This window comes from Annulohypoxylon maeteangense (assembly GCF_022496945.1).
Source record: "Annulohypoxylon maeteangense strain CBS 123835 unplaced genomic scaffold GGS22scaffold_7, whole genome shotgun sequence".
NCBI classification, from domain to species: Eukaryota; Fungi; Ascomycota; class Sordariomycetes; order Xylariales; family Hypoxylaceae; genus Annulohypoxylon; species Annulohypoxylon maeteangense.
In genome coordinates, this window is record NW_025953254.1 from 516,966 (window position 1) to 530,968 (window position 14,003).

Below are 14,003 nucleotides of genomic sequence, written 5' to 3' on the forward strand. Positions count from 1 at the left end.
CATCTAACCTAATATGTTCATTCTGCCTCGTTTGTTTCGTATCTTATAATGTGCGGGCGTTACTCGTTAGTCTTGGTAAGTAATAAACCATTTCATCAACGAGGTCATTGTAGACTAACTACAACTAAATCATAGCGGCCGGCGCAAATCCGCCAATTGTTACAAGATGATGATATGGTCGTGGACGAAGCACCAGAAGATGAAGGCGACGATGCTCCCAGGCAAAGCTATAACTTCGCCCCCGGTTACCATGGCATGGTCTATCGCGCCAACACTCCAGATTGGGGAGCAGGCCCCCCAAAACAGCACGCCAATGCTTCTAGCGAAGTCCTAATCAAGAATCATTCTCGAGAAGGGGCTGTGGATGACACATCCGAGTCTCAATCCGTTAGTTATAAGTTGCAGAGCATGAAATGGGGACTAGTTCCGTTCTGGACCAAACGTAATCCAGACTTCGGTTCGACGATGAAAACTATCAACTGTAGGGACGACTCTCTCGCTCAAAGTGGCGGTATGTGGAGCACCATGAAAGCAAGAAAGCGATGTATCGTCATCGCACAGGGATTCTACGAGTGGCTAAAGAAGGATGGAGGCCGAGAAAAGATACCGCATTATGTCAAACGGAAGGATGGCAGGTTGATGTGTTTCGCTGGATTGTGGGATGTGGTACAATATGAGAGTAAGTACTTGAGCGAACCCCAGAGACTGTAGTACTAACCGATCGATAATAGACGACGAGCAGAAGCACTACACATACACGATTATCACTACAAGCTCGAATAAACAACTTAATTTCCTCCATGATCGCATGCCGGTCATCTTACAGAATGGGTCTGATGACTTACGCATGTGGCTGGACCCTAAACACTACGAATGGTCAAAACAACTACAGGCTCTGCTGAACCCTTATGAGGGCGAATTAGATGTGTATCCGGTCAGCAAGGATGTCGGTAAAGTAGGCAACAACTCGCCTACCTTCATCATTCCCGTCGACAGCAAAGAAAATAAGTCCAATATAGCAAATTTCTTTGCCAAGGGCGCTACGAAGAAAGGTTCAAAGAAAGAGCAACCGGATATCGAGGTTAAGAAGGAAGAAGGTTTCGTCACGGAAGATTCGACTAAAGTAAAGGAAGAAAGTAAGATTGTAGCGGGTGTCAAGAGGGAAGCTGAGGATATGCTCAATGACGAGGAGCCTTTGAAGAAGCTACCTGCGACGACGATAAACCCTCCTAGCGCATTAGATAAACCGCAGTCACCACAGAAAGGAGGGAGACAAAAGATTAGTGCTACTAGAAATCGGACGAGGAGCCCAAATAAGACGAAGCAGCCTGGTACGCAGAAGATAACGAAATTCTTTGCGAATAGTTCTTGATGCACCGTTTTGGGAAATACTGTTCCAATGGAAATCTACGCCACCAAGATACCTCATCATGTATGTACACTTCATATTTGACAAATTAATGAATGCTCATTGTGCTTCATGGTGATCTATCTTATAAAGATACATCGTATGGAGTAATATCCAGACTTCCCTACTTCGTCTGTTACAATCCCGCACAACACTATGCAAGCCATGGATAGGTAATTAGGTAATTACCCGTTTAGCAGGTGAAAACAGATGGACCGGGGACAATGTAACTGTGGAAGTTGCTGTAGATGTTTGCAGTATCTAGTGGTCCAGGTTAGTAAAGTATATCGTCTTGTTTAAAAGGAGGGAAACTCACAGCCGGGGTCGGTCGCCTTGAAAGCGCCGGGGATCTTGGCCGTAGGCGAGGGCGAAGAGCTACCACCGCCGCTGACCTTGACTTGGCCACAGCTGATATAGAACTGAGGAACGCCGCCGGGGTTGTGGATGGCGAGCTGCTGGATCCTCAGGAGATACTCGCCGCTCGGGATACACTTGGGAATGGTGTAAGAGTAGCTGCCTAATCCGAGGTTAGTCGATGGATCGGTGAAGGGATTTGAACTCGCCCGTACCTGACATAGTCCAGGAAGCCGAGCCGCCATTGAAAATAGGCGCCCAGTCGTTAATCTTGAACCAGTCACCGCTGCCGTCGTACTCATCAACAGTACCCGGGGCCTTGGACATGTACAAGGAAGTCGGGCCTTGGTGGTACACGGCTGTGTCGAGGGTGAAGGTGAATGGGTCACCAGCGTTCAGCTCTAGGGTGCTCGTGTTGCCTCCGGTGGCACCACCGACATTGCATCGGAGGTCCTTAGAGGATAGGTCTACGTTCAAATATTAGCAGGTGTACGTTACTTCACTCCTTGGATTGGGAACACAAACCGGTAACGGGAGAGTTATAGTTGGAGTTTCGTCGGACGAACTCGTACATGGTACCCTTGGCGGTGCCTTTGGATAGCGCCTGGAAGATGTAGTGGCCGGAGACACCTTGGGCGGCGAGAGCCGCCGTGGCGATGAGAGCGACGACGTTCTTCATTGCGATCTACGGAAGATTGGTTCAAATCTGTTTCCTGGAGTTGAGGTTACTAGTAAATTGAAGTAAGTAGCAGGCTCTGCCAGCTACCTACGTAGGTGCTCTGGGTCATCCTTAAAAACGAAACTGCACAAGACTTCTTCCCTCGGCAGTTCTCGTCCCTTCTGGCTGGCTCCTGTGTGCATCGAACCCCAGATTCTGTATATGAAGCGGGCCGCGGCTCCAGTCATCGAACGTGGAGAATGATTGGTGCTAGAACTTGGGCTGGCTGACCAAGTCAAGGAGACGGGGGTCAGACCTGCGAACTAAGCATCATAGGAGAAGTTGTTAATAAGATAGATTAAACGGCCTCATTATACCATCGCTGTGGTTGGCTATCGCGGGTTGTTCCATGTCGTATTTTGGTGCCGGGCAATTTACATCCTAAATAGATATTATATGCACGATGTCTTCACAGCAGGCAGTGGTTCGGCACTGAGACCCCCGGAGAAATGGGCGCGAGATCTGGCTAGCAAGGATCGTATTAGATCAGGATCGTGTAAGCTTTTCTTGCCACTGGATAGTCCTGTGATCTTAATTCTGAGTTGAGAGAACTGCAAATCTGATTCGACCTTTTCTTTCTGAAGGTCGAATTAAGACGAGGATCGCGAATCGACACCAAGAGAGCTGGGGCGAATATGCATAACTAGTATGAGATGGTGAAGTCGTGTCTTTTGGTTTTCATGAGGCAGCATGAATCTATCCCTAACGGGGAGATTTTATGATCATCATATCTGAATACTTAAGAGATTCCCTTACCATAAGACTCTTGTCGATCTCGTCGGCATTAAGTCTTTTTATACCAATTCCCAAGAGATAGGTTGTACCTCTAAGTCGTATTAGGGTAATACATAGACTTTATTGTCATATATCTCCGACTCGTCTATGTATAGTGAAGTCTCACTACACTACTGATATATATGCTCACTAGAAAAGTTGTCGTCGTATTCTTTCACTCGGTGTATGTCCGTCTACCCACCTAATAGGTATATTGTGAAGATAACACAATATTCAAACTTTTGATGAAAGTAAGTGTATCACAAAACATTCTAACCATGCAGCATAAGAAATGTTACTTTTAATGGAAGCATCGAGACTTTGTTAGATATATGTCTGTGTATATTGCGTATGTGGCTTGGAAAAGCATTTTGATGTCACGTACCAGAACGGCGTCAGAATAAGTGAGCCATGTGCGAGCCATGTATTAATACTACTGTGATACACTGTGAGTTGACTTATCCCCTAGACTATCTAGTGTTGTGGCAAAATCCTTAAATGCCTAGTTAGATAGTCCAGGGGGTAAATGAGAGCACAGTGTAATACAGTACCATTTCTGGTGGTTCGCACATGGCCCGTTTATTCTGACGCCGTTCTGCGTACCACTCACTAGATCCCCAAGAACATAGAGGTCATATTGAGATGTTACACAATCTCTCTCGTCGTCCAATGGTATTCAACGTATCGCTGGCGTGCTTTCTAGAAACTTCCTAGGAACGAGGACTAGCATAAATGGAGATTGAACACCGATGCTGCCTTTCTCGAGTGGAAGAGCGAGCCGTCAAAGACATGTCGACCACGCATCGGTCCCTTGTAGACTCTTCTCTAGGATTGTTGATCTGACAACACGGAATACGTAGCGAAAGAATGGCTAGGGCTCTAGCAAGAAATTCAAGGAATTCTCGCACCTGCAGTGTAGAACGTGATCTCGTGATAGGTACCTAGTAACCCCGATCGGCCCTTGTAACCGACTGGACTGTTAGGCGGGTTAGTTTCGGAAGGGTTACCTAGATCTGGGAGGGTTCGGGGTAGGAAGAGACGAAACGTGCCAGCTTTGACGCTTACACAATTATGAGAAGGTTTCTTTTCAACGGGGATATAGGCTGAGAAGCGAGAAATGTTAATGGGTAAACAATGGAAACGCCGATGACCAACCGGGAAAGTGTCCAATCGACTTAAATTTATCCAAATCAATCTTCAATTAACCTTATACTTGGCTGGGGATGGGTCGCTAATTGAACCCCTGCATGGTCATGATAAGACAATGCATGGGATCCATGTAAGGCAGCGATTCCAAGGTTTAGTAAAGAAACAAAACTCAATGCTTGAATGCTTAAAAATCAGAGAAAATGGATAGGTAGGGCAGGTAGGATCTAAAGTATAGGAAGGTAAGGGGATGGAAGCGGGGAGAACCTTGAGACTGTGGGGGAAAGTGGAATGACGGCCCTGAAGAGCTCTAAAGATGTGGGGAATATTCAGCCCTCTCGTACTTAATTACTCCGTAGCGCCGCCAAGACGGGGGGTCAATGGTCCCAAACCGTTCAAATCGCCTACTAAAATCTTTCTCGCCTCCAACCCTCCCACTTTCACGGATGCGTAATCCTCTAAACCCCAATGCCTGACCATTCCGACACCTATCATTGGCAGGCGGCTTCAAGCTTCCAGAAGTTCATCTGTTCCTGACAGAAATTTAGTCCCCGGACTCGTTTAGTTTCCGTCGATCGTCTACTTTCCCCTTACACATCCGACTTGGCTTGATCGAGCCGATATTTTCATTTCCTGTATTCCATGGATCTTAGCCTAGGTACCTTGTCTACTCGTGGCGATGTTGATATCGGGATGAGCATCTTAGCCTCAGGCTTAATGAGTTCCCGAATAATGTATTTACTCAGTTGCCTCCGCGAATCAATGAGATTCGTATTGTTATTACGCGCTCTTGGTTGGTAACTATGGGCGTCTATCGCTTATTCTATCCAGTCGGCTTGACAGGCGATGTCTTCCCGCATTTGCAACAATATAACAGGTTTTATTATAGGGATACTGGCACCATCCGTACTATGCCTTTTCTATACAGATCCTCCCCGGCACTGTCCTCCGTAATCCAGTTAGTGTTTTAGCCAAGGACTTCGACTTTAACAGTAGCTATACTATGTCTGTGCTGCAGATCATGTCCTATCACGTCCTCTTCCCGGAATACCGGGCAAGCAATGAGATTTCTTGGCTTCACCGATCCTACCGATACGATGCCATTTATTAATCGATTCATATCCCCTTTCTCTATAGCTTCCTACTCACGCCTCCCTAGGTCTTGGATGCTTGGCCCGTGACCTCAAGATGCCGTCCGTCTCACGTATTGCAACTGCTGTTATAGCAGCTGCTGCCAGTAAGTATTTAAGATTCCCGACACGATGACGCCTGCTAAATTCATTCAGCCCTACAGACCTGTTTTGCCCAAGTTGCCACCCCATACACCGATCCAGACACAGGGATAGAATTTGGAACATGGCCCTCTACGGGATATACGTTTGGCCTAACTCTTCCTGAAGATGCCTTAACTACGGATGCATCGGAGTACATCGGTATACTCGTACGTACTTAGTTATGGTTGACGCGCTGATAACTCTGCTAAGTATCATTTTAGCAATGTTCGACCGGGTGGTGTGGAGTATCCCACGGCGAGTCGGGTCAGATGACAGATGCCTTGCTGCTCGTTGCCTGGCCTTACAATGGCGAAGTTTTGACGTCTTTCCGGTTCACTACTGGATACAATCTACCGGGAGTTTATAGCGGAAACGCAACTCTGACGCAGATCTCGTCGAAAGTCAACGACACTGGCTTCGAGGTCATATACCGATGCCAGAACTGTTTCTCCTGGAATCAAGAGGGCACCACCGGCCACGTTGAAACTACCGGTGGAACGCTTGTCTTTGGACGAGCTGCCGCTTCAGCTATTCCTTCTAACCCGGAGTGCCCTGCTAAAATCTCTTTTAGACAACACCAAAGCTTCGGGCAATTCGGCGCCCCTCTAGAGGGCATTGGAAAAGCTAAGTACCCTGACTGGGCTGCATTGGCAACGAAAACCGTTCCTGGCGAGTGTGGTGGTGAGGATGTGCCACCGCCAACAACTCCTGTTTGTGCCAAGGAGATGGCTAATCAGACATTCGACTACATTGTCGTCGGTGCCGGAGCTGGTGGGATACCCATTGCGGACCGTCTAAGCGAGAAGGGTCATAGCGTTCTGTTAATCGAGAAGGGTCCGCCATCTGCGGGGATGTGGGGTGGAAATATGAAGCCCCTCTGGCTTGAGAAGACAGATCTGACACGATTCGATGTTCCGGGCCTGTGCAACCAGATCTGGGTCGATTCAGATGGTGTGGCTTGTCTTGATACTGACCAAATGGCTGGATGTGTTCTTGGTGGAGGCACGGCTGTTAATGCTGGTTTGTGGTGGAAGGTAAGGTGTTTTGACGGCGTTTCCAAAATTTAGACGTTAACATGGACTAGGCAAACCCGAAGGACTGGGATGAAAACTTTCCCGCCGGGTGGCACAACTCTGATCTCCGAAGTGCTACGGACCGAACGTTCACACGTATTCCGGGAACTACGAAGCCATCTCAAGATGGTGAAGTATACATGCACCAAGGATTTGATGTTATCTCCAGCGGATTGTCAAAGGCAGGGTGGAAGAATGTGCCGATTCCGAATGATGCGCCAACTCAAAAGAACCATACTTATGGTGCTACGACATACATGTTTTCGGGCGGCGAGAGAGGTGGCCCCCTGACTACTTATCTGGCTACAGCTGCCAAGCGTGATAACTTCGCGCTCTGGATGAACACTCCAGTCCGGAGAGCTCTAAGAACCGGGAGTCACATCACCGGAGTTGAGTTAGACTGTACAGTAGAAGGGGGAGGATTTGGCACTGTCGACGTTACCGCTAAGACTGGACGAGTTATCGCCGCTGCAGGGACATTTGGCTCAGCCAAGCTCCTCCTAAGAAGTATGTCTTGATACGTTACTAATGCCTGGAACAATATGCTGATTGAATTAGGTGGCATTGGTCCAGCTGACCAACTTGAGGTCGTTGCTGCTTCAGCATCTGATGGAAAGGCTTTCATTGACAAAGAATCCTGGATTAACCTACCAGTCGGTTATAACTTGATGGACCATGTTAACGTAAGTTAGTAACCCGGAAGTAATTGAACTGCACTAACTCCACCATATACAGACCGATACCTACTTCACACATCCGGATGTCGTTTTTTACGACTTCTACGAGGCATGGACAACACCAATCCCCTCCGATAAGCAAAAATACCTTGGTAAGACCTAATGATAACGTAACCTAAAGCATTCAATTGACCTTATATAGCAAACCGTACTGGTATTCTTGCACAATCTGCTCCCAATATTGGTCCTGTGGTATGTTTCATCTACCAAGTCATCTGCTGAAAGCGCCTCTAACAATAATCAGTTCTGGGACGAAATCACAGGCGCGGATGGAGTGGTTCGTCAACTTCAATGGACAGCTCGTGTCGAAGGTGCCGACCAGACAAATAGCACAAGTAAGTTTTCGCATCATTTACTAGCATCAAAAGAGAGGGGAGCTAAGTAACATAGACACCATGATCATGAGCCAATACCTTGGTAGAGGCCAAGTATCACGAGGCCGCATGACCATCAGCCCTGGCCTGAGCACGATTGTCTCAACGCCACCTTACCTTCGAGACCCCAATGACAAGGCAGCTGTTGTCAAGGGCATTGAGAATTTGAGAAGCGCTTTAAGCACAGTCAAGGACCTTGTGTTCCAATTGCCGAAAACAAACCAAACCACAGAAGCCTACGTTGATGCTATCGAAGTCACTTCTGCCAAACGTCGCTCAAATCACTGGATGGGTTGGTATTCCCTAACATATATTATGCGCACCCCACTAACACTTCGTAGGAACCGCCAAATTGGGCACGGATGATGGCCGTCAAGAAAACGGCACGGCTGTCGTCGATCTTAACACTAAGGTCTATGGTACCGATAACCTCTTCGTTGTTGATGGGTCCATATTCCCTGGCATGGTCACCGGAAATCCTTCGGCTATGATTGTGACCGCAGCCGAATTTGCAGCCGATAAGATCCTAGACTTGGAGCCAAGGGTTCCGACGAAGTTCACGAAAAATACAGGTGGACAGATCATAATACTATAGACTAGTCCAGCTTGAGTCGTCGAATTTGACAATGGTCTATGCTTGAAAATATTTCTTGTACATATGTTCTATTTCAGGGGATGTCCACAAGACATTCCTAAAATTATATATACATATATAAGCGTGGATATCTATACCGAACCATATACACATAAGTCCCAAGTTTCAACGACTGGCTAGGTATATAGGGCCCTGAAGAGAGGGTATGCTTTTATGAAAGCAGGTTCTCGAAAAAGGTCGCGTCGAACCCCTGAAAAGTCCACTGATCCACATCAGCCGCGAGCTCGGGGAATTGGTATGGCGAAGATATATCCGGTTCGAATTGCATGAATGAGAAATTGGCATCCTCTCCAAGAGAGGACAGAAAACTCGATTGGGCTTGAGGAAACTGTTGTAGGCCCATGTCCATTGGCATATGGTCGGGGTTATCAGGAGCCTGGTAGGTGGTGGGCGAAGGGTAAACACTAAGGCGTTCAAGTTCACCACATTCCTCTCTGCTATTATTGCGGTTGGTTGGGGATGGTAACATGCCGCTACTGTCTTGCCGGGGGTTGTGTTGCGGTTGCCTGCGCACCGGGTTGATGTTGATAGTACCCAGGTACGGGATCTCGAGACGCACCGGGGCGTCATTCTCTCCGAGTCCGGACATCGTCAAATCAACATCTGCTAGGGGCAATAGCCTCGTGATAATATCGGAGGCCTCGTGCGCGAGTTTATCACCGTCCCGCGCAGCCATCACCTTCATGACATCCCTCACCTTGACGATCACATCACGGTCTGCGTTGCGCCGTTCTGATATTTCCACATCCCGTACCCGTAATTTGGGGTCGAGGTATCCCAGAAGTAACGTCATAGCCGCAGTCAGCGCACCGTAGTCCGTGTGCCGGCAGGCAGAGGCCGCGTCGGTCAGATGGCGGAAGACTAGGTATGCATGCAGCAGCTCGCGCGAGGCGTGCAAGCACGTCGTTTTGCTGTAATCCCAGCGCCGCTCCTTAGGGTCCCGCATCATGTAGGGAAGATGTAGTAGGATCAGCAAGTGATGGTGGTTCATCTGCATCATAACGTGAGCATGGGCCCGCACGAGCTCGAGCGGAGTCGCCATGGACGTGTCGAAGGTTTGTAGAGGCTGCCACCACTCGGCGCCCATCGACTTGGCGGCCATCTCGAGGTCGCAGTCAATGGCTTGCGTGGTGCCGAAGGCAGAGTCCGGGGCAGCGCGGCTGACATTCATATTCCGCTTGATAATGGCCCCTGTGACGACGGTGTGCAGCTTCTCCAGACGCTCGACCGGCGTGTCTCCGGCGATTCGGATAGGTTCTGCGAAAGAATCATCCTCGGAGGCGGCGGAGAGCCCGAGAAGAAGCGATAGGTACCGGTCGGTAAAATTGATGCGGTACCAGAGTTTGCCGGCGCGGGTGCGCGTTCTTGGGTCTGACTGTGGGTCGACCGACTTCATCGGCTTTTCGTTGGGCCATCTGTCCACGCCCATGAGCTGTGCGACGGCGAGGGCACGGCGGAGGGCGAGCCAGGATTTACGGAGATTGCCCGCGTTTGCGCTGAGAAGGGTTAGTGTTGCTCATAGACTAGGTGATAGGTACCTTTCTTATATAAGAAAATGGGGTCTTTGGCTAGGATGGGGGGGTTGTGTGGATTCGAAGATTACATACTGGTACAACGCAACGAAGCACAAGGTCTCGAGGCCCTCGACCGAGCCGACTAGGTCATCATCGGAAGCCACTAAGTCCAAGACTACATTTACAATCCTATTCATCTGCAAGCGCATTGGCTCTTTTGACACAAGGTCCTTCGGGATTGCGTCTACAGATATCTTCTGCATGCAGTTAATTAATTGCATCAGACGCTTCGAGAGCAACGCAGGATGGCTAGTCGGAGGCGGAACCTCCGAGACGGTGGACGGGTCTTCAAAGGGGCCATCGATGCCAGTAAAGTATGCCGCGATAAAATATGGACCGGACCCTACAGCCTTTACTATGGCATCGATATCATGTTGACATGGAAACGTCGCGTGGAGAGTTTTCGAGATATGTGAGAACTTGACAGGAAGACCCGGCGCTGTGTCACTCTGGGTTGATGCTGGAGTCGGCACAAACGATGTGCGGGCTGAAGGACAAGACCCTCCCTCCTCTCGTAGGGCATCGAAGATACCAATCACATGAGGGTGGTCTGCCGCCGACGGACGGAGGATGTCTGGTGATAAGTCTTCTAATTCATCTTCGACCGAGGCGGAGGAAGTAGAGGCTTTACCACGCGACTGGCTATGATTATAAGAACCGGGCGTAATTCTCTCGATTATCCTTTCAAGCATACCCTCTACCCTATTCATCCGCTGCGACAGACCTCGTTCCGATGAATGTGACTGTTCGTTAGGAAATTCCTGGCTTACACAGTTTGTCCCTCGTGCTTGACAACCAATGCAGATGGCGGCTGTGTCAGAGGCATATTGGCAACGGGTCTTTCTCCTTCGGCCTTACCAGAATGTATATGTTTAGTTTCTATACAAAGACCGAAATACTTGAGAGAACTCACATTCCCAACAACTATGTGTCCCCTTGCGAATCTTTCTTCTCTTCGCCTCTGGGTCTCCCCCACCGGTTGCACTTCGCACAGGGAGCTGGGGCATTTTCTTTGTCCTATGTGAACCACGGAGTGACGATGGCTCTATAACCTGGAGTTTACATTATTAATATCTACACTGTACTTTTTTTTTCTGTGTTTATAAGCAGTGGTTATAAGAGCATACCTGGTACCCTGATCAGACTGGAATTTCCGTATTACCGGGTCACCAATTAAAAGGAATAGCTAACTGAGCGCACACACAACAACTAGTAGCGTATACAATAACTTGAATCGTCAAAAATTAAAATTCTATCAATAAGCTACCATAATTCTTTCGTTTGCCTGCTTGATCGAGGCCCTTTTCTGACCTTGAGGTTGATGCCAAGAAAATTCGGCCGAATTAACGGACGGACGAAGGCATATGAAGGCGGACGAATTTGTCAGCGGAACTTGGAGGGGAGAGAAAAGACCGGGGGTCACAGCTAGCAACTTTTGAAGTATTTCTAAATTTACCTAATCATCTTCGCTCATCTTCGGACCTGAACCGATTTTCGCCTTTGGTATAATTTTGGTAGAGGAATCCCGCATTGAATCAACCCGTGCGCACCTCCGCTTAGTCGAGTCATTATTTACGGAATGTAAAATATGTCGTGGCGACTCGATACCCGCCAACACGGAGAACTGCGTCAGAAATGCTTGAGACACTTTCTGTCAACCACGAGGTGAAGAGAGGAAAGTTCTTGATCTGTCACTACTTAGTGACCGGTTAGTTGCTTAATGACCGATCTCCCCGGCCAAGGGGTGGATACACAGCTCAATTACCGGTCACAATTTCTTCTGTAACCAACCAGCACATGTGTCACGAAATCTCCGGAGAGGGTGGCTGCAGAACAAGGCGCGATTTCAGGCTGCTAATCTCCAATCTCATCTCCACAAAGCTACGAGGTGACGGGCTATTCTTATTACGAACAAATGGGCTGCAATTGAAAGCAACTAACCGGGGATCTCTCCAATAATAGAGCTCCGGTCTACTTCGGTGGACGAGAAAGACAATGTGTTACCATATCCATCCTCAATAGAGCTTACAGCAGCTCTAACCCGGCGGGATCAAACATCGGATGACGTGGCTGGAGCGATGGCCCTCAGGTTGTCGCCGTCGTCAGACGGTCCGTCCAATCATAGACACACCGGGGAATAATTCCCACCATGTATCTAAGTAGAAGAGCTGCATTTAATGGGTGATTGAAGACTCCTCATCAGAAGTAGCTGCCCACCATGCCGATTCTCCCTTCTAAATCGGCCTCATGTGTGTCGGTAGAAGGGTCTACGGTCCCGTTCAAGCCACTCATTGCGTACGCGTAGGTCCATGGCTAAGTTCAACGCCAACACTCGTATGCCAAGTTAGAGGAACTGTTATTTTATGCCTACCTACCTAGGTAGGTATACTGAAACTGCCAAGCAAACCTTTCTTGAAGGCGAAGTCTTTCTGCTTCGGTTCCTCCGGTTCATAAGATGAATGGACGATGCTATTAAGGATGGACAGAAATCACATGTTTCGAAGACATACCTAGGACCTATTATGTAGTATGCTCCAAGGACACGACGTTTAGGGTTTAGGTATCCAGTAGTAGGTATGCGAAACTTCAATGCCGGATTTCTATTCCTGATCAAATCTACCCTCAGATGATTACATTAGGTAGGCATTCACGACTTCGGGGTTGGGGTTGTGTTAAAGATAAGGTTGACTCCTTGGCTCACGCTGCCCATGCATCCAACTTTAAGCTTATATGATCGAGGCTCTGCTTATGCTTTGGTATATATACTGTACCGTATTGGGTAAAGAATCAGACATCTTTCATGAACGAGAAGTTCAATAGTATCGGACATGAACCCAAAACGTAGGCGCAACAATTGCCTGTGAAAAGAAACAGGCATACTACGCAGCCGCATAGTTTACATAATACTACATGGAGTATAGTTGGGCGTAAGGTGAAACGGTACTAGGTAGTATCTCAATCCGGGCTCTCGCGTCTTTTGGATCGCAGTGGAGGTGTTTGAGATCCGCACAAGGGGATGGCCCATGACCCATGGCCTATCGGTTAACAAGGCAAACGTTTAAATGGGGAATGAAGATATAACATTTGAACAGTAGAACGGATGACAGCTTTGCTTGTCTGCTTAATTTCCTTTTTAGGTCGTAGGAGGAAGTCAGGAATTCATCATCGTTCCGGATGAACCGATAAGGACTATTCTGTATTCTGTACTGTGTAAAGTTGAATCCCGCCAAGAGTATCACCAAAAACCGCATGGAGGATCATCCCACAAGATGAAATTCCCTCCTTGTTAATTTTCTATTTTGCAGTTAGTTAATACGTTTCTTCCTTTGCCTATACCTAAATAGTACCTATACAAACATACTATTATGCCTGAACTGTAGATTGCAGATTGGTTTTAATGATTGTCACCGCACGTGCTGCTATTTCTAGAAAAAGACGAAAACTTAAATAATTGTATTGGACGCATTGTAATAGCAGAGTAGGTACCTACATACACTAGTAGTACGCTGTAGAGTTTGCCAAGAAAGTCGATCCAAGGGGCGATCCAAAAACTTACCAGGGCTGAAACAGTCAGGGGTCTTTTATTCAATGGTCTTAGCGCCTCAATGTTCCCTATTTTTCCTATTTACAATTCAGCCCTCTGACCTTAAAGGGTCTTTTACCCAACCCTCAAACAAGTCACAAGTCTCGAGTTCGAGTTTCGACCCAGAAAATTGGTTTGGATTCAGCTTTCCAGCAGATTGACTGTGTCTTCTGCGTACGATAGTGAACCTAAGTCGAAACAGTCAACTCGAACCGTCTTGAGCCAATCGCATCTAACCTTCCAACCACCCCGGATCAGCCACCCGGCCACCTTGCCCATCTTGCCCATCTTTACCCACCCTGCACAGCGATCTTGACTCGTCATCAGAACGGA

General features: G+C 48.0%; 4 protein-coding genes across 4 annotated transcripts; 2 read left to right on the forward strand and 2 right to left on the reverse strand.

Moving 5' to 3' along the window:
- Nucleotides 1-48: 48 nt before the first annotated feature.
- GGS22DRAFT_199846 (DUF159-domain-containing protein) lies at nt 49-1,378 on the forward strand (the record flags this gene model as incomplete). Its single annotated transcript, XM_047966350.1, has 3 exons — nt 49-75; nt 136-679; nt 732-1,378. The coding sequence occupies 3 exons, from the start codon at nt 49-51 to the stop codon at nt 1,370-1,372; spliced, it is 1,212 nt and encodes a 403-aa protein (XP_047819439.1). The 3' UTR covers nt 1,373-1,378.
- A 70-nt stretch (nt 1,379-1,448) lies between these two features.
- Nucleotides 1,449-2,508, reverse strand: GGS22DRAFT_161328 (glycoside hydrolase family 61 protein). The gene is made up of 4 exons (XM_047961077.1): nt 2,288-2,508; nt 1,978-2,229; nt 1,725-1,925; nt 1,449-1,669 (listed from the first exon to the last, which is right to left on the reverse strand). Exons 1-4 carry the CDS (start codon nt 2,439-2,441, stop codon nt 1,602-1,604), a joined length of 675 nt encoding a protein of 224 aa, XP_047819440.1. The 5' UTR covers nt 2,442-2,508; the 3' UTR covers nt 1,449-1,601.
- Nucleotides 2,509-5,480: 2,972 nt separating this feature from the next.
- On the forward strand, nt 5,481-8,546 carry GGS22DRAFT_131198 (uncharacterized protein). The gene is made up of 10 exons (XM_047958476.1): nt 5,481-5,637; nt 5,687-5,841; nt 5,896-6,708; nt 6,759-7,254; nt 7,306-7,430; nt 7,483-7,576; nt 7,627-7,676; nt 7,729-7,819; nt 7,875-8,150; nt 8,200-8,546. Exons 1-10 carry the CDS (start codon nt 5,589-5,591, stop codon nt 8,451-8,453), a joined length of 2,403 nt encoding a protein of 800 aa, XP_047819441.1. The 5' UTR covers nt 5,481-5,588; the 3' UTR covers nt 8,454-8,546.
- On the reverse strand, nt 8,537-11,395 carry GGS22DRAFT_161333 (uncharacterized protein). Its single transcript, XM_047961078.1, has 4 exons — nt 11,215-11,395; nt 11,001-11,139; nt 10,121-10,940; nt 8,537-10,009 (listed from the first exon to the last, which is right to left on the reverse strand). Exons 2-4 carry the CDS (start codon nt 11,092-11,094, stop codon nt 8,665-8,667), a joined length of 2,259 nt encoding a protein of 752 aa, XP_047819442.1. The 5' UTR covers nt 11,095-11,139; nt 11,215-11,395; the 3' UTR covers nt 8,537-8,664.
- Between the last annotated feature and the right edge of the window lie 2,608 nt (nt 11,396-14,003).

Excerpts from the sequence above, each read along its gene's own strand:
- GGS22DRAFT_161328 (XM_047961077.1), bottom strand. The coding sequence starts at position 2,441 with ATGAAGAACGTCGTCGCTCTCATCGCCACGGCGGCTCTCGCCGCCCAA. Across the intron at positions 2,230-2,287 it reads CTATAACTCTCCCGTTACCG|ACCTATCCTCTAAGGACCTC; the intron begins GTTTGTGTTCCC and ends ATTTGAACGTAG. Across the intron at positions 1,670-1,724 it reads CAAGGCGACCGACCCCGGCT|ATACTGCAAACATCTACAGC; the intron begins GTGAGTTTCCCT and ends CTGGACCACTAG.
- GGS22DRAFT_131198 (XM_047958476.1), top strand. The coding sequence starts at position 5,589 with ATGCCGTCCGTCTCACGTATTGCAACTGCTGTTATAGCAGCTGCTGCC. Across the intron at positions 7,677-7,728 it reads CTCCCAATATTGGTCCTGTG|TTCTGGGACGAAATCACAGG; the intron begins GTATGTTTCATC and ends AACAATAATCAG. Across the intron at positions 7,820-7,874 it reads CGACCAGACAAATAGCACAA|ACACCATGATCATGAGCCAA; the intron begins GTAAGTTTTCGC and ends TAAGTAACATAG.
- GGS22DRAFT_161333 (XM_047961078.1), bottom strand. The coding sequence starts at position 11,094 with ATGCCCCAGCTCCCTGTGCGAAGTGCAACCGGTGGGGGAGACCCAGAG. Across the intron at positions 10,941-11,000 it reads GACACATAGTTGTTGGGAAT|GCCGAAGGAGAAAGACCCGT; the intron begins GTGAGTTCTCTC and ends CATTCTGGTAAG. Across the intron at positions 10,010-10,120 it reads TGCTTCGTTGCGTTGTACCA|CGCAAACGCGGGCAATCTCC; the intron begins GTATGTAATCTT and ends AACCCTTCTCAG.